General features: G+C 41.1%; 1 protein-coding gene across 3 annotated transcripts in view; it reads left to right on the top strand.

Moving 5' to 3' along the window:
• Window positions 1–17,444, top strand: part of ADAMTS9 (ADAM metallopeptidase with thrombospondin type 1 motif 9) — a 197,544-nt gene extending 180,100 nt beyond the window's left edge. For all 3 annotated transcript variants that reach the window (XM_075183375.1, XM_075183374.1, XM_075183376.1), the window contains 8 exons: window positions 2,570–2,702; window positions 4,034–4,125; window positions 4,241–4,335; window positions 7,382–7,515; window positions 9,595–9,686; window positions 9,797–9,901; window positions 10,350–10,444; window positions 11,755–17,444. In XM_075183375.1, the coding sequence (XP_075039476.1) occupies window positions 2,570–2,702; window positions 4,034–4,125; window positions 4,241–4,335; window positions 7,382–7,515; window positions 9,595–9,686; window positions 9,797–9,901; window positions 10,350–10,439 (741 nt within the window). In that variant the 3' untranslated portion in view covers window positions 10,440–10,444; window positions 11,755–17,444. The remainder of the gene's footprint in view (window positions 1–2,569; window positions 2,703–4,033; window positions 4,126–4,240; window positions 4,336–7,381; window positions 7,516–9,594; window positions 9,687–9,796; window positions 9,902–10,349; window positions 10,445–11,754) is intronic.
• Window positions 17,445–18,197: the final 753 nt, after the last annotated feature.

Genomic DNA, 18,197 nt, shown 5'->3' with positions numbered 1-18,197 from the left:
ACAGTGCCTCAGTGATGTCACCTCAGGCATATGGTGCCTCAGTGATGTCACCTCAGGCATATAGTGCCTCAGTGATGTCACCTCAGGCATATAGTGCCTCAGTGATGTCACCTCAGGCATATAGTGCCTCAGTGATGTCACCTCAGGCATATGGTGCCTCATTGATGTAACCTCAGGCATATAGTGCCTCAGTAATGTAACCTCAGGCATACGGTGCCTCAGTAATGTAACCTCAGGCATACGATGCCTCAGTGATGTAACCTCAGGCATACGGTGCCTCAGTAATGTAACCTCAAGCATACAGTCAGGGCCGGTGCTAGGGTCCACGGCGCCCTAGGTATTTTTAAAAAAGCGGCGCCCAATCCCCCCCCCCCCGCAAAAATCGCCTCCCTCCTCCCTCCCTCCTCTCCTTACCTTGTCTCACCACCGCCGCCTCTCTGCTCCGTCTCCTCCCCTCCACTCACTGACAATAGTAAGTGGAGGGGAGGAGACGGAGCAGAGAGGCGGCGGTGGTGACAAAATAGCCTCTTCCCCCCTCCCTGTCCATCTGATGCTGTGCGGCGGCCGTGACAGGTATGGTCAGCGGTCGCCGCACAGTTTTAAAGTATTTTAGAATACTGTGGCGCCCTCCAGAGCCCGGCGCCCTAGGCAAGTGCCTAACCTTGCCTAATGGGAGCGCCGGGCCTGCATACAGTGTCTCTGCGATGTCCCGTTAGTATAAAGTTCCTCGGTGATGTCACAGATATCTAGTAAATTTAGTTGGCTGCATTCTCATGAATATTGTCTCTACCCACAAACCAGCTGCCTCCATCCACTCTAGCGACAGGTACACTTTAATTTCTTTGCATATCTGTGTTTCTTAATATGAGAAACAGACAGGGAAACATGGCAGCTCCCAGAGGTACAATGTATTCTCGTCCACCTACTACAATGGATCGGTGCCCCTAATGGGCAGATTTTCATGAACAATTGTAGAATGATTATTTAAAGTTTGGCTAAGCAAAATATAATGAATATATTTTTCAGTTTCACTTTAAATGAAGGTTAAATAGAGTAAAATCCAGAGTAAAAGCATTATCCTTTTTTTAGTACACAAAACAGAGATTTTAGTGCTATTGGCAAACATCATGGGTCATTAAATGAGTTTGTTACTGCTCTTATCTCAAATGTTTGCCAAAAACACTGACTGCCTCAGTTGAGATATTTATTGCCACCTGTTATGTATATTGCTGCGTTACTGATGTACATAACATCCGATCCAGAGGTTACTGCTGGGGTCAGGTGACCCATATCTGTCCGCTCAACGTGTAATCATCAGCGGGCAGACGCCAGACTTCTCCCTTCAGTGAGTCCAAATATAAACTTATCTCTAGGAATCTCTAATGAAAATATAGGTAATGTATTGTGTAGGGATGTGCACCGGCCACTTTTGGTGTCTCGTGTTTTGTGTTTTGGATTCGGATTTGCTTGAGGTTTTGGGTTCGGATTTGTTTCGCAAAACACCTGACGAAAGGTTTTGGTTCGGATTTAAGGTTTTGGATTCGGATTTATTTTGAAAAAAACATAAAAAGTGCTAAAAACCAGTTTTGTGGGTTTTTTTTTCACTCCTACGCTATTATTAACCTCAATAACATTCAATAACAATCATTTCCACTAATTTCTAGTCTATTCTGAACACCTCACAATATTGTTTTTAGGCCAAAAGGTTGCACCGAGGTAGCTTGAGCACATAATGCCAAAAAAAGAGGTACAAGATGGAATTGTTCTGGGCCCTCCCTCCCACCCCTCGCGAGATTCGACGCGAGACTTGGACGACAGAGCCTCGTTTTCAATTTTTTGCCCGCCGGAAATATCCGAACAGTGCTCGGATCCCGTTCGGATCCGCACTGTTCGGGTGGTCTCGGATTAGCGGAATCCGAGCCCGCTCATCTCTAGTATGTACATATAACTTCCCGAAAACCATGAATTGTGCCCATTTTGTTTTCTAACCAATATCGCTATAAATTTCTAATTAGATTTTAAGAATCTTTTTTCATCTTTGTGATATTTGCTTTGTCTTGTGGAAGGATCAGGTGAAATATTCCCATGTGAAATGTAGATGGAAACAAGGGTTGTACCACAGCAGGGGAGAGGGGTGCAACAGGGGGTGAATAACTCCAAAGCATCTTTTCTGCAGCTTGTTTTCATTAGGAAACTAAAATTGCAACCCTAAAATTCTTTAAACTAACCCAGGAAATCGGTTGCAGTGAAAAAGAAATTTAAAAGAATCATTTAAGAGAAGGAATATATCGCATCCAGGATACAGTTCAGAATTGGTAAGAATCCAAATGTCGGCAGGCTATGCTGGATTTGTAGCTACACTTCCACCGTTGTGCCGCTAATTGCCTGAGCTCCAGCTGTTGTGGAACTACAAATCCCAGCATGCGCTGTCAGAGCGGTTTGACAACAGTTGAGGAGCCACAGGTGGCTCAGCTGGGTCTAGAAAGGATTCCCCCTCTCGCTACATGATAATAATGGAAGTTTGATGTGTACATATAGTGACATAAGCTGGTGCTGTTTCTATTTGCAGTGTTCTGTGACCTGTGGCGCTGGTTTTATGCAGCGTTCTGTGCAGTGTTTAACCAATGGCGATATGCCCAGCAACATGTGCCACGTGGAGATGAAGCCGGAGGAGAAGAGACTGTGCTACAATCCTCACGACTGTAAGCAGGTTTTACTCAGTGATTGGCCTGTGGGGTTTATATCCCAGGGGTTATATGTATCATTGATTAGATTAAGTGAACTTGATAAATTCTGTGCAATCTACTGAACTTGGGCAGAACATGTGTATTGTAGTGTACTTGGGCAAAGTGTCACATTTACTCTTTGTGCTACCCTAGGCTACTGCTAATAAATACTCTCTAAATTATATGTTTGCATCCTGAATCCTCATGCCAACATGCCCAACACACCACTAACCCACACAAAAGCCAGCATGTACTGATATACCTGCAAAATTAAATGGAAATTAACCTGAAGCCAATTCACAGCTGGCCCCTGATCAGTGCAGCCCTTAGCAACTGCCTACTAAGTCCTAGATTCACTAAAACTTCTAACAAGGAAAATTGGAGGTGCTGCCCATACCAACCAATCCCATTTCAGCTATCATTTGTAGACTGTACCAGATAAATGATAGCTAGAATCTGATTGGTTGCTATGGGCAGCACCTCCAATTTTCCTTGTTAGAAGTTTTAGTAAATCTACCCCCCTAGTCTTTGATAGATTCAGTCATTCTGGGCTATCAGCCTGGCTGTATATTATATTTTTATGATGTGGGTATGGATTAGTAAGTGAATGAGCAAGGTGAGAGGCGGAAGGTATAACTATAGACATGGCAGTCCATGTGACTGTAGCAGGGCTGCATGGGTGGTGGTGGGTAACATTCAGAAGCCCATTTTCTGAGCTGAACCATTATTTATGATCATGCAGCCTGTCAATTGAGTCATACCATTTTAGTCATACCTCATGAATATTCAACATGAAGTACCTAGTGCAGCGATGGCTAACCTGTGTCACTCCAGGTGTTGTGAAACTACAAGCCCCAGCGTGCTTTGCCAGTAGATAACTAGCTGATAGCTGGCAAAGCATGCTGGGGCTTGTAGTTTCACAACACCTGGAGTGTCACAGGTTAGCCATCACTGGCCTAGTGACTAGTCATGTGACTGGTTCCTAATAAACTGATAGGATGATTTCTCATGGAGGTGTTTAGTACTTTATAGGTCCAAATATCAGCACTGGAAATAATTGGAATGTGGTGCCTACAAAGAGCAGGTACAACGTGCCCTATGACTGCTTTATATAAACTCTGGTTTAGGTGCGACTAGCCTCAGTTAGCACACACTGGTTACCGTCACTTCCACCGCTGATATATAAACAAAGACTAAACTACCATCCAAGTTGTCTTACTCTGCCAGTGTCGGCACTCATCTAAGAACCTATTCACTTCCTTTTCATTAGAAAAAACAATTCACCGTATGATTCATCTGTGTTTCAGGCAATTTACCACGTAGCTGTCAAGACGTCAGCAGGCGCAGCGTTAACGAAGACGGCGAGCACTACATTATGGTGGAAGAGAAAATAATAAAGGTGACTTTTCTTCTTTCGTGCTGTGTATTCCGTGACGCTCTGTGTTCTCTATTATTTATAGATGGCTGCAGGCGTACTCGCCGTGAAGTAATAATACTGATTGGCTTTCTTTCAGGTTTACTGTTCTGGGATGCAGTCGGAGAGCCCAAAGGAGTACGTGACGCTCGTAAGTGATGAGGCCGAAAATTTCTCTGAGGTGTTTGGTTACAGGTATGTTAGAGAATGCTTATTGTGGACACTCGCATACAAGTGCTTTATTAATCTATATGTTGATCAGTGAATTTTTCTTTGTTTATCTGGTACATCTGCTGTAATCCAGAATTGTGGCGGCCCCTGCATCCCTGACTAATTGCCAAGCTTTAACTGAGCTGCTCCACCCTCGTAATGGTGCCCCGTGAACGGCACGGCCTCTTTAGGGTCCATTAATTGGAACTATTGGGAATCTGTTGATACAGGCTAATTGCTGCAATGCAGTGTATTCATACAAAAGTTTGATAAAGTTTTTAAATCTATATTTCCCAGCTCCATCCAGCAAAAGTGGAGTGTCCGCTACCATGTTCTGTCCCAAGCCATCTCTATCAGCCAGCTCAGGCTTTCCTCCATTCATAGCTAGTAGATTAATTGGCTGCTATCAAATTGACCTTAGTCTCTGTGTATATTAGGGAATTTAGACTGTAAGCTCCAATGGGGCAGGGACTGATCTGACTGCATTCTCTGTACAGCGCTGCGGCATTAGTGGCGCTATATAAATAAATGATGATGAAGATGATAGCTTCCGAGCTCTTGTACTCTACATGGTCCTTAGTACAAAAAGATCATTGGTCAAGAACAAGTTCAAAAACGTGCTGCAATTTCTTTAATCTTAATTTATGATTTTAAAATAAAAATAGCTTACTTCAGTGTTTTTTTTTAACTACACTCCACTTTCGCTTTCACTGGCCCTGGCTTGTTCCTGATATTTTCCACGCTGACATCTGGGGTTATATTTACTAAACTGCAGGTTTGAAAAAGTGGAGATGTTTCCGATAGCAACCAATCAGATTCTAGCTGTCATTCTGTAGAATGTACTAAATAAATGATAACTAGAATCTGATTGGTTGCTATAGGCAACATCTCCACTTTTTCAAACCCGTAGTTTAGTAACTATATCCCCTGGACTCCTTCGCTGATACCAGATCCTTTACACCACCTCCGACCCCTCTTGAGTTCTCCTATGTCCTTCTACAGTGAGATGCCCAAAACTGTGCCCCATATTTAAGATGTGATCTAATTAGTGACTTATATAAGGCTAATAGTATGTTTCCATCACGTGCATCTATCTCCTCTTTATGCATCCAGGAACTGGCATCTGCTGCCTGGCACTGGGTACAGCCGCTCAGCTTTCTCTCCACTAGTAATCCTAAGTGCTTTTCCATTTCAGTTTTCTCCATTTGTATTCCAGTTAACATGTACTAGTCCATCAATTACTAAACTTAGTTCCTTTAGCACACATGGGTGAATGCCCTCTGGGGCAGCTACATTATCGGTCTTTTGTAGGCGTGACTGCACCTCCACCTGTGATAGATAAGTAGCATCTAATGGAGTCCATAGGCTATTGGTACATTACCAATGTCCTGCCATTTATTTGTCCTTGGTGAATATAAACAAAAATTAATCTTTAAAAGATTAACTTTCCCTATGCAGTTTTAACAATTGAAATGCTCTTTTGTTTTCCTTATTGCTTCTAATGCTTTCTTATTTAGCTGCTCTATTGATAGAAATGTTGTTGTCATGTGGTATGTAGCTTCTCTGAACTGATTAAGTTGTGCCTCTCAGAAATAATTGTTTGTAGCTGCCTTAAAAAAAATGTATTTTAATGAAGCTCAATGTTATCATGGTGTAACCAGTATTCCGCAAATACGCTCTCACCTGTACATTAGATATAATGGGCCTGATTCATCAATGCACGTATCTGACAATTTTGAGTGCATCGTATACAAAATGACGCGACACATCATCATCATCATCATCAGTTATTTATTTAGCGCCACTAATTCCGCAGCGCTTTACAGAGAACTCACTCACATCAGTCCCTGTCTCATTGGAGCTTACGATCTTAATTCCCTAACACACACAACTACAATTGCTACAGCTTACAATTCTGGGGAGTGAACGGGGCGGGGACGACGCATTTTCCCATAGTCACTGCAGAATAGCGGTGTGCCAAACTAAGCGCACGCAGCCACGTTCTAATCCAGCATTGAGCATCCCGGGGTTACTTGTTTTTCTGCCGTATCTCTTGCTCCAGATACAGCTCTAGTCTAAGTCCTGATCAGTAGTGATGACAGTCTTGTATGCATGCTATAACATGTGTTTGCAATCACAAGCAACTGTAAAAATGTATTTTATGTTCCATAGACATTAACAACATCCCATTAAATGTATTTCATGAAAAAAAAAAATATGGTACAGACCTGTGTCTGCCACCTAACTCTCCCATGCTGTATACCCCTCTGGAGGGTAGATGTCCTGTTTTCAAAATGTATTTTTATGGTTGATTGGGTTTAATACGGCCAGTCTCCGACTCTTGCCCTCCTGTCTGTCTCCCTCCCCCTCCCCCTTGAAGTCTTTGTCTTATGTGTATTTGAATATTTCTTGTGTTATTGTTTGTTGTTTCTTTTTTGATTGTTTGTTTATGGGCAGTTCTGACTGATTTATTGGATCTACATTATGCACTGTACTCTGTTGTAACTGCCATGTTTGTTACATATTCTTTTACTAAAAACTTAATAAAAACCTTTTAAGTTAAAAAAATAAATAAATTATAACTAAAAACACTTTTTATTTTAACTGCTGTATCACTAATGCCTATATTATTAACAGGTGACATTTATCTAGGGTTTCTATTTCTGTGCATTCTTTTGTAAATTTATAATCCACATAGTTAAGTGACGTATCCTGCAGCATCTTATATAGTAGAGCACAGCAGACCTACACCCAAATTCAACACCACACGTGTCTTGAGATCAGTTCTTTGATGAATTCGGGAACGTACAAAGCCGAAATAGGTGCGTTTTATACCAAACGCAGGTTGCGCTCAGTATACGTGTCTTGATGAATCGGGCCCTCTGTTTGCCATACTAACACTGCTAACATGTGACATGTATGTAACATGGCGCCTGTCTGATCAGCAGACGGCACCCAATGGTAGTGAGAAATGTTTGCCGACAGCAGTGCTTATGTACAGTGCCTGCCTCACGCGTTTCTTGTGTTATAGATTACAGAATCCCACTGAATGCCCCTACAATGGGAGCAGGAGAGAAGACTGCCCTTGTAGAAGAGACTACACCGCAGCTGGGTTCTCCACCTTCAGTAAAGTGAGGCTGGATCTGGCTACATTACAAATTATAAGTGAGTGCATAACGTGTAATCTGTCTCCTTAACCTCACACATCAGGTACACACTGAAAAACCAGATACAACTATAGGATGGGTAATATGTATATACACTATATGGACAAAAGTATTTGGACCCTTGACCATTACACCAACAGGGACTGTGGTGACATTGTATTCAAACACATGTACTTTAATGTGGAGTTGGTTCCCCTTTTGCAGTGATTACAGCCACCACTCTCCTTGGAAGGCTTTCCACCAGATGTTGGAGTGTTTCTGTGGGAATGTGTGCACATTCATTCTGTAGAACATTTATGAGGTCAGGCACTGATGTGGGAGGAGAAGTCCTGGCTCACAATCTCCGTTCCAGTTCATCCCAAAGGTGTTCGATGGGGTTGAGGTCAGGTCTCTGTGTGGGCCAGTCAGGTTCTTCCACACTGAACTCAGCAAACCATGTCTTTGTAGTCCTTGCTTTGTGCACTGGGGCACAGTCATGTTGGAATAGAAAAGGGCCTTCCCCAAACTGTTGTCACAAAGTTGGAAGCATAGCAATGTTCAAAATGACTTGGTATGCTGAAGCTTTAAGATTTCCCTTCACTGGAGATAAGGGGCCTAGCCCAAACCCTGAAAAACTGCCCCATACCATTATCCCTCCTCCACCAACCTTCACAGTTGGCATAATGCAATCAGACAGTTAATGTTCTCTCGGCATCCGCCAAACCCAGACTCAGCCATCTGACTGTCAAACAGAGAAGTGTGATTGGTTACTCCACAAAAAACACGTTTCAACTGCTCCGCAGATGGAGTGCTTTACACCCCTCCATCTGACGCTTGCCATTGGTCTTGGTGATGTGAGGCTTGCATGCAGCTGCTCAGCTTTGGAAACCCATTCCATTAAGCTCCCACTTCACAGTTTTTTTTCCTACATTAATGCCAGTGGAAGTTCAGAATACTTCTGCTATGGAATCAGCAGAGCGTTGGTGACTTTTACGCACCATGCGCCTTAGCAGTCGTTGAACCCGCTCTGTGATTTTACGTGGTCTTCCTCTTCATGGCTGAGTTGCTGTTTTTCCTAAATGTTTCCACATTCTAATAACATCACTTACAATTCACCGTGGAATATTCAGCAGGGATGAAATTTCACAAACAAAGGTGGCATCCTATCACAGCACCACGCTAGAAGTCACTGAGCTCTTCAGAACGACCCATTTTGTATCACAAATGTTTGCAAATGGAGACTGCATGGCTGGGTGCTTGATTTTATACACCTCTGGCAACGGGTCTGATTGAAACACCTCAATTAAATCATTAATAATTCAATAATGTGTCCATATAGTGTATATTAACATTAAAGGTTTATTTCAAATCTTGGTTCAAATATCAATGTGTATTATAATCCATAGCTGCCAATCATTTTGCTTTTATTATTATTAATTTTTATTTATAGGGCGCCACAAGGTGTCCGTGGCGCCGTACAGGGACAAAAACAAATTACAATACAAGGTGAGACAGCACAGTACAGTAAACATAAAGCACAGTAACTCAGTAAGCTCAATGCTTATGAATCTAATTTGTGTTAGACTGATCAAAGCTAATATCTGATTGGTTACTGTGGGCTATTTCAGAGTACATGAGAGAAGTGCACAATTCCAGAACATAGATCAGCTGCTAACGTTAAAAGGTCTATCAGCCAGGAGGTGCGAGCTGAGCTGCATGCAGTCAGATTACGCTGAAACTGATGAAGCAGCCACAGGGGACAATGTTCCATACAGTACTGTCTCCCACTGTAACATAAATTTCTAAACAGGAAATGTGAAGGTGTTGCCCATAGCAACCAATCAAATTCTAGCTATCATTTTCTAGAATGTACTCGATACATGATAGCTAGAATGTGATTGGTTGCTATGGGCAACACCTCCACTTTTCCCGTTTAGAATCTTTAATAAATCTACTCCTAAAGTCTCTTCCTTTTTTCAGAGAGACTTTGCTCCTGCAAAGCAGGATGCCATTAGTCTGCTTTTTCCTGTCAGTAAGCGTAGCTTTTGGCCAACTACATGTACACATCATGGAATAATTTGTGCTCTCTCTCCTCCAGCCACGGATCTGCAGTTTGCACGTACTCTTGATGGACGACCTGTCCCGTTTGCCACAGCCGGGGACTGTTACAGTGCAGCTAAGTGCCCTCAGGTAAGGAAACATTGTTCTTACAGAATGCACACGTCCCTAACCATACTGTGTTTGTGGGAAACAGACGAAAGTCACAGGTATAATATATATGTTTTTCTGGCTTTTTTTAGGGTCGTTTCAGCATCAACCTTAAAGGAACCGGCCTCTCAATATCAGAAACAACAAAGTGGATGTCGCAGGGGAATTATGCAGTGACTGAAATAGTGAAATCACCAGTAAGAAAAATTTCACCTCTTATGTTAATTTCAATTTCAAATTTTTCCACCAGTGAGTCTTTGTAATTTGCGTCGGAGTGTAAGAGTCGGTGGATTGTATTTACTTAATAAGCCTGAACCACAAGGTGACAGAAGTAAGGAAAAATAGGTGGCATACCACCCAACCCGCTGCCTGTACCCGGCCCCTAAATCCCAGAATCCCATCTCTAGGTCACATGACTGATCGGATTCTCATAAAGGAAGTTTTAGAAGGAAAAAAGGTTTGTGTCATGGTATAAACAATGTCTGTAATCGGTCAGATCTGAGCACATGTTGAGGTAATCAATAGTCAGTGGGGACAGTTTCTGTACTTGACTTTTGCGTTAGATGTACCTTCTACTAGCTGGGAAGTACTGAAGTGATTATATTCATCAGTAACATGAAACATACCTATGTTTTATCATTTCAGGATGGAACCAAAGTGACGGGAAAATGTGGTGGTTACTGTGGGAAGTGTATTCCGTCCTCCGCGACCGGCCTCCGTCTTCAGCTGTTATAGAACTGGTAATAGTCTGCTCTTACCTGCTCTTTAGTAATGTCATAGCATAATTTTCCACAATGCCCGATAGGGATCCTTAGCAGGGATTATCATCATCTTCACCCCACATGCACTGCAATATTGTGCCACCTGCCTGCAGTGTGTGTGGGCTAGTGGAGACTTAGCAAGATGATGCGGTATGAAGAGCATATGGGCTTATACTACAGGTCCTTGGAACTGCCTCCGGAAGAGAAGTCTTTGCACATAAATTGTGCATCGTGGAAAGATAGAGTCACTTCAGGGTCCAACCTACTAATAAGCACACCCTTCATTTATTCACGTTTTTTTTTTCTTCTAAAATCCTGCTTGGTTTATGTTCATTTATGTCACGTGAGGGGACATCGGGACTGTCTTTGTTATGTGCCACTTTCGAATGTTTATTTACGTGTTGTTGAGCAACTAGAAATGCGATTTACCGCAGGAGTGCAAGTGAAAGAGGCGACGTGCGTCCCTTTAAAGATAAAGGACAAAACCCGATCTCCAGCATTTCAGAGGTGGTGGAAAATCAAGTCTTTCTGGGGGCAACAAGGCTGTGCCCCCTCCCACAAAACAGTGGACCCTGCCCCATCCCATTTAAATATGTAATTTGTCATTTATATGTCATAGGTCATTTCCACCTCTTTATCTCAATTGTCATCTTGTCACTCAAAACGCTGATGAAAATATAGTCGCACCTAATCCATAATCCAATTTGCCAACTCCTCCACTGGAATGTTTATCCCTGCAGGCACCGTCTTCATGGGTTACAAATCATCATCATCATCATCATCATTTATTCATACAGTGCCAACATATTCCGTAGCTCTTTATAATTGGGGACAAACACAGTAAACTAATAAACAAACTGGGTAAAACAGACAAAGAGGTGAGAAGACCCTGCTCACAAGCTTACAATCTATGGGACAATGGGAGTTTGACACATGAGGTTAAGTATACATTTTGCATTTCGGCCCAGCCAGACTGCAAAGGTAAAAGTGACTCATAAACTAAATGATCCTGTCACACAACAATGTTGGTCAAGGGGTAGTTGTCTTGTGTAAAATTGTGTAACGGGTGGTAATAGGGTAATGTAGTGAGGTTAGGAGGGTGGTTGAGGAATATTATAAGCTTGTCTGAAGAGGTGGGTTTTCAGAGAACGTTTGAAAGTTTGTAGACCAGAGGAGAGTCTTATTGTGCAAGGGAGAGAATTCCAGACATGTGATATTCCTGTTGTCTTAATGTTCTGAATTGCTAGTCAGATAAACGTAACTCACACACTGTTTTTATGTTTTCACAGGTGCTTTAACAATACAATGATCTCAGAAGTTCAGATGGATTAAGACTTGTGTTGCAATACCTCTTCGCTCAACGTTTGTACATGTGTAAATAGATTGTATACCAAGTGGTGTATAATATTTATGTTTGGAGGTTATTTATTTTAATATTTGTGTTTGTAAAACGTCTCTCCTAAGCCGTCCCCTGCGGGATTATGTCTCCAGCCTAACACGTGACTGGGGTTGTCATCAGTGAAGTGGTAATGGCTGTATTTTATTTTTTTTGTTTGTTTCTTTTGTATTTTTTTGTTCAACGTTGCAGTCTGTACACTGCGTCTTACGTGCTCTACATCATATGTAGCATATTGACATGAGTGATGCTCTGTTGTCGCAGTTTTTAATGCTTTACCGTCTGTCCATCATTTTTCAGATTGTAACTGGCTAATTAGCCTCCGGTGCTTTGCAAGTGTTAACAGTGTATGTTTGGCATTTTCTACAAAATGTTTATTTAAGAAATAAATACTAATAACGTGAAATCCATAGATGCAGCGTACAACTCTAACTCCCACAATGCTAAATCCCATAGTTACTAGTATGTAAATGTTTCATGAGATAGAAGCACATAACTTTTGTAAAAAGGTGGCTTTGTAGAGAGCAAATGCTTCCGACCTGAAATGGATATAAATTATTTAGTCCCTTACACATCTTCTGGTGCAGTTAGCATGCATATATATACTTTTAGCGGTGCTACCTGCATTTCAGTGAGTACATAAAACGCTTTTACCGTAAAGATCACTCAACTGCGCCACAGGTAAAACACACTTGTTCTACATTATGTGTACCAAGACCTAAGCTGTCTGTACATGTTAAGATACGCTTGTGAGAGCCAATAATTTTTTATCGACTGGTAAGAAAATTAATTTGCGTGTGGGTGTCTATAGATTAAATCTGATCAGACTTATACCGCTTTCATACTGCCGCCCCGGCAATATCCCGGGTTTTTCAAGCCGGGTTTTTGCCGGGGCTCGGAGCGTCCCAGCTCAGAAACACCATTCATACTGCACCTCGGACCCGGGAATTTCCCGGGTTGACCCCATTCATAGTGCACAAGTCTGTGCCTTGGCTTCTGCTTCAGCTTGATCTCCACTCCACCATCCACCATTTTTCCTAAACTCCTTCTCGAATCTTCCACGGGCTCCCACCGATGACATCATCCTCCAGAGACAGGCAGACAGCCAATCAGCTTGTTTTCTGTGCAACCCGGGTTGAAAAGCCCGGGTTGCACCATTCATAGTGCAGGCAACCCGGGTCCGACCCGGGAATTACCCCTCGATAAATCCCGGGTTGAAGACCCGGGTTTTTAGACCCGGGATTTTTGACTTGTACCATTCATACTGCACCAAGACCCGGGTCGTTTGAGCTCGCCCCGGCAAAAACCCGGGATTTTGGTGCAGTATGAATGGGGTATTAGATGCCCAGATAATTCGATTGGGAATAGTGGAAAATTTGAATCTTCAGCTATCAAATTTAAGTTAGTTGAAATGTGTATTTTAATCATGTGACGAAAGTCTAATGAGGTTATACGGTGTAAACCAATCATCTGCTCTTTATCTGCAAAAAAATACGATTGCAACACGTGCCATAGTTACAGATGTATCTAATCATGTGTGAAGGCACTCGTTCATTTTAAAACAAAAAGAAAAATTGATGCGACTACGGCGGCCAACTAATCAGAGGATTACATGGCCGCCTGTCAGGCAATGACAAGAGGGGCATCGTCCCTCTACAGCTGCAGACTATTGATCTTGACCACAAATGACAAAGTTACTAGACCCTCCGACATATTCCACTGCTTCACTGTCAATCATTCCTCCTAATCTCAGTATCTCCAATACAAGAATCCGTGATATCCCGTCTCTGCCCCGCACCACTGTCATATATACTAAATCATCAAATAATGTTGTTTAAGCAACTTCCTGATTTCAAAATCTTCCCACCTATCAATTAAAATAGTAACAACGTTTGCACAAATATCCACATAGTTCCCAGTATTTCAATAGTCAATTTATCTACTTTGTTTTACACTTTTAATTATAGAGTCACATGTATCATTATTATCCTTCGTTTATATGGCACCAACATATTCTGCAGCGCTGTACAATCAGAATTTTATTCAGACACATCAATCTTATTATAGACACATATGGACCAGTTACCAGTATGTCTTTGGAACTTGTGAAGAAACAGAGGCAGCCAAGAAGAACTCCCAATCTCCGCGCTGCTTGTACCCTGGGTGTAATACAACAAATGGCCACTGCGCGGCAGCGCAGCAAGTCTGACGGCTGCTCCTTCATGCCCCGGGTGACCAGTATGGAAACCTACAGGTCTCATGTTAACTTTATCAGTTGTACATGAATGCAGCCCTCCTTGGTTAAAGACGTAATGTTTAATTAAGCATAGAAAACATTTCTAGGAAAATGCCAAGTATATCACTTCCAACCTCACGTACAACAATGGGGCATCTCTTATGATAATGTTGTGAATTCTGTTTGTATTTAATGTAATATTTTATATTGAAAAAAAAAAAAGGGAATCATTTGCACTATCAGCTGAAAGTAAACAACAATGGTGCCTTTTTATAGAAAAAAAATTGAAATATCTTTAGAAATATTTATTGAATTCATATCTAAGATTTAAATATTATATTTGATTTTTTTTTTTTTAAGGAAGTTACACTAAGAAATATACTCTAGAAAATATTAGTGATTCAAGTCGGAGCGTTTTTTATACGTTGCATGAATTATGCCTTCTGTTCCGTCCTCTGACATGAGCCAGACACCAAAGCCTATATACGGAGGGTTTGTGGAATAGAAACAAGCTGGATGAATAAATCTTTGTTTCATACAGAAGTGTGTTTGAACCCACGGTTTTCTGATAGGATTGTCACATCACTACTCTGTGCTGTAGGGAGACCCTGCTCCTTCCACTATGTAACTCTCCTATCCTATTGAGCCTTGTCCTTATTAACATAATCACACGAGTGGACAGGTCCCTCCCTCCCACAAGATCAGCAAAGACATATCCTTAAATATTCTATGGTGCTGTGCGCAGTCTGAAGCTACTATTGGCTGCTAAGGTGCTCTAGTACACACTGAGGATCAGGGTATGAAGAATGAATACAAAAGGAGTTGTGACCCTAGTCAAACATGCCATAATAACATAAAGTATTTGTCATCAGAATTATTATTACAGTGTATAAAATGTCATTTATATATGAAGGCTTAAACTCTTTAAGCACTATATATAACATTCTTACTCACCAGCACAGAAATCTATCTGAAGTATTTTGAGAATAAATGCCTAATTGGAGAGGAAACACTAATACCGATTAACCATTTTTGTAAAAAAAAAATTTGCTAACCAAAGTCTTTGAGTAACAGGTCACCTTAGGGCTTTGCCACCCACACCAGAGGTGTGATAGGTCACTGTTGCCCCCCACACCAGTGATAGCTAGTTATGATATGTGACAAGAACGGAACAATTAAGTTACCCGTGGTCATATTAGATTTACTTGTTCTGCCTAAGCGTCGATTGACCAGATATATGAACTGAGCAAACAGATCTGATTATATATAACCACCTGAAAGGGACTATAGAGGAGCGACTATGATATTCTCGATGATTCAAGTTCAACGGTCAGTTCTGTTCAGTCTAGAACAGAAAAATAACTAGAAACGGATTTGATATTTGAGAAGCCAAACGTGTTAGACATCTTCAGATCTAGAAACCTGTGCCGTTGCGGGATTGGGTATGACCCTGGCCAATTGCATGATTACTCATTTGTGTCAATTAAAACATGCGACAAGAGCCCAATCTCTTTTCACTAATGCTCAGTACCCCTTGCCCATGTGTGTGCAATTTCTAAATGTATAAACTACATTCAAAGAATGAAAACTGTTACATTTATATTTAATATTGTTACAAAAACGCTGGTTTATCAAGCAGCAATTTCTATGTTGCTTATCTTATCATTTACTCACCTCCTAGCGCTATGTTAATAATACATCTATTACAACTATTGGTCTTTGATAGCCCTACAGTACTACATTTATATGAGGCATCCTTCTGCATCACAGTGATCCTACAGCACAATGTTTGTAGCGGGTCAGCTATGTTTTCCTTGTCCTGACCAAAGGTTTTGCTGATCAGAGTTAACTGTAGATTAAGGAACACTACCACAGTGGATGATAACTACACTGAAATTCACAAGTTCTACACTTTAAGTCAGTGATTTAAAAGACATGGGGCCTGAGTCATTAAGGAGAGCAAAGCAAAAAAATGAGTAAGTTTGCTCCTGGACAAACCATGTTACAATGCAAGGGATGCAAATTAGATAATTATTTTGCACATATGTTACTGGCTTTTTTTTTCATGTATCTCACAAATACTTGATAGCTGAAATTTAAAGCTGATCTAGGACACGCCGTACCCCAACTATAAATCTGTCCCCACATTTTAAATTGACCTCCCCCTCCAATGCAACATGGTTTTGCCCAGGTGCAAAGTTACTCCTTTTTTTTGCTTTACTCTCCTTAATGACTCAGGCCCGTGATGTTATGCAAAAATGTTGGATAATATTCATGGTGCACTGCTAGAAACGAGGCTTTGTTAAACTAGATGCCATCAGTGCATTGGCCCCGGACATCACTTGCTAGGCCAAGAGCAAATCCTGGTTTTATCTCCCCCTACTTTCCCCTCGCCCACAATACCACATCAAGTACCTGACCACCCAGTTGTACGAAAATCTATGATTGACCGCCAAGTGTGAACCAGTATGTAGAGTCATGATATCAGTGGCAGTGATACTATGGCTACGTAATATGTACCCTCGGATAGGGTACATATTCTCCTTAAAACAGACCTTAATATTAAACTTGCCATTAGCGACGTTTTGTAGGATTCTTAGGAGTATATTTACTAAACTGCAGGGATTGAAAAAGTGGAGATGTTGCCCATAGCAACCAATCAGATTCTAGCTTTCATTTATTTGGTGCATTCTACAAAATGACAGCTAGAATCTGATTGGTTGCTATAGGCAACATCTCCACTTTTTCAAACCCGTAGTTTAGTAAATATACCCCTTAGTCATTATCTGCCCTAGCTCATGCGATTTATCAAGCCCCGTATCAAGAAACAAATATGAAATGTTCAGGTTTTCTTGTGATGTTTAAAAAGCAAAAAAAGTCTAGATTTTTGTACGTAACTCTGTATTATTATTATTATCTTGTCAGTGTTTTATATAAAGGCTAACAATACTTTCCCATGAACAGCGTTGGATCAAATTCATATTTGTTTTTGTATTTGGAGTCATAGTGGCCTATTCATGCACTGTATCTATACACTTAAGGTTTGGTATAAATTATATTAATTTCAAAGATGCTACATTTCTTATATATGCTTATTGTAAGCATTCTGTCTTGTTTATACATCTGCCGACATCTCTGGTGCTAATTATCCACAAATGTTTTTTGTTGTTTTTTATATACATCTGTGAGGTGTTTTTTTTTCATCTGTGTTTCTTATCGAGGAAAATATGCCAGATATATGTTCACTCAATTTGTACCCATTTTTTTATTGTATTAGATATTTAATATGCACTGATAATATCTTTACTGGTGTTCACCTAATAACAAATAAATTATTTTCAAATTTTTACAGTATACTGGAATTTTTTCATTATTGACCAAGGTGCATTTTAGCCCAGTTTCACAGGAAACTGATTTATCTCGTCTGCAGGATAACATAGTAACAGGGTAAGGTAGGAAGTATGGCCCAAGGGTCACATAAAAGTAGGTCGACCAGTCCCCATGTTTACAAGAAGAACAAACTTAATGTGTCGTAAAGGAAAATGCAACAAACTTTATTTCACCTCATAGGCTTGGAACGCAGACAAAACAGAGGGGTATATTTACTAAACTGTGGGTTTGAAGAAGTGGAGATGTTGCCTATAGCAACCAATCAGAAACTAGTTATCATTTATTTAGTACATTCTACAAAATGATAGCTAGAATGTGATTGGTTGCTATAGGCAACATCTCCACTTTTTCATACCCGCAGTTTAGTAAATATACCCCAAAGACTCTTTTCACACCCATTCAGATACTACATCAGAAGGTAACGTAATCCTTTGTGACATAACAAATCATCATCATCATTACCATTTATTTATATAGCGCCACTAATCCCGCAGCGGAGTACAGAGAGCTCATTCACATCAGTCCCTGTCCCATTGGAGCTTACAGTCTAAATTCCCTAACACACACACACACACAGACAGACACAGACTAGGGTCAATTTGTTAGCAGCCAATTAACCTACCAGTATGTTTTTGGTGTGTGGGAGGAAACCGGAGCACCCGGAGGAAACCCACACAAACACGGGGAGAACATACAAACTCCTCACAGAT

The sequence above is a fragment of the Mixophyes fleayi genome, chromosome 8, assembly GCF_038048845.1.
Source record: "Mixophyes fleayi isolate aMixFle1 chromosome 8, aMixFle1.hap1, whole genome shotgun sequence".
NCBI lineage: Eukaryota > Metazoa > Chordata > Amphibia > Anura > Limnodynastidae > Mixophyes > Mixophyes fleayi.
The sequence above is the reverse complement of the archived record's forward strand: the minus strand, read 5'-3'. Positions and strand labels throughout refer to the sequence as shown.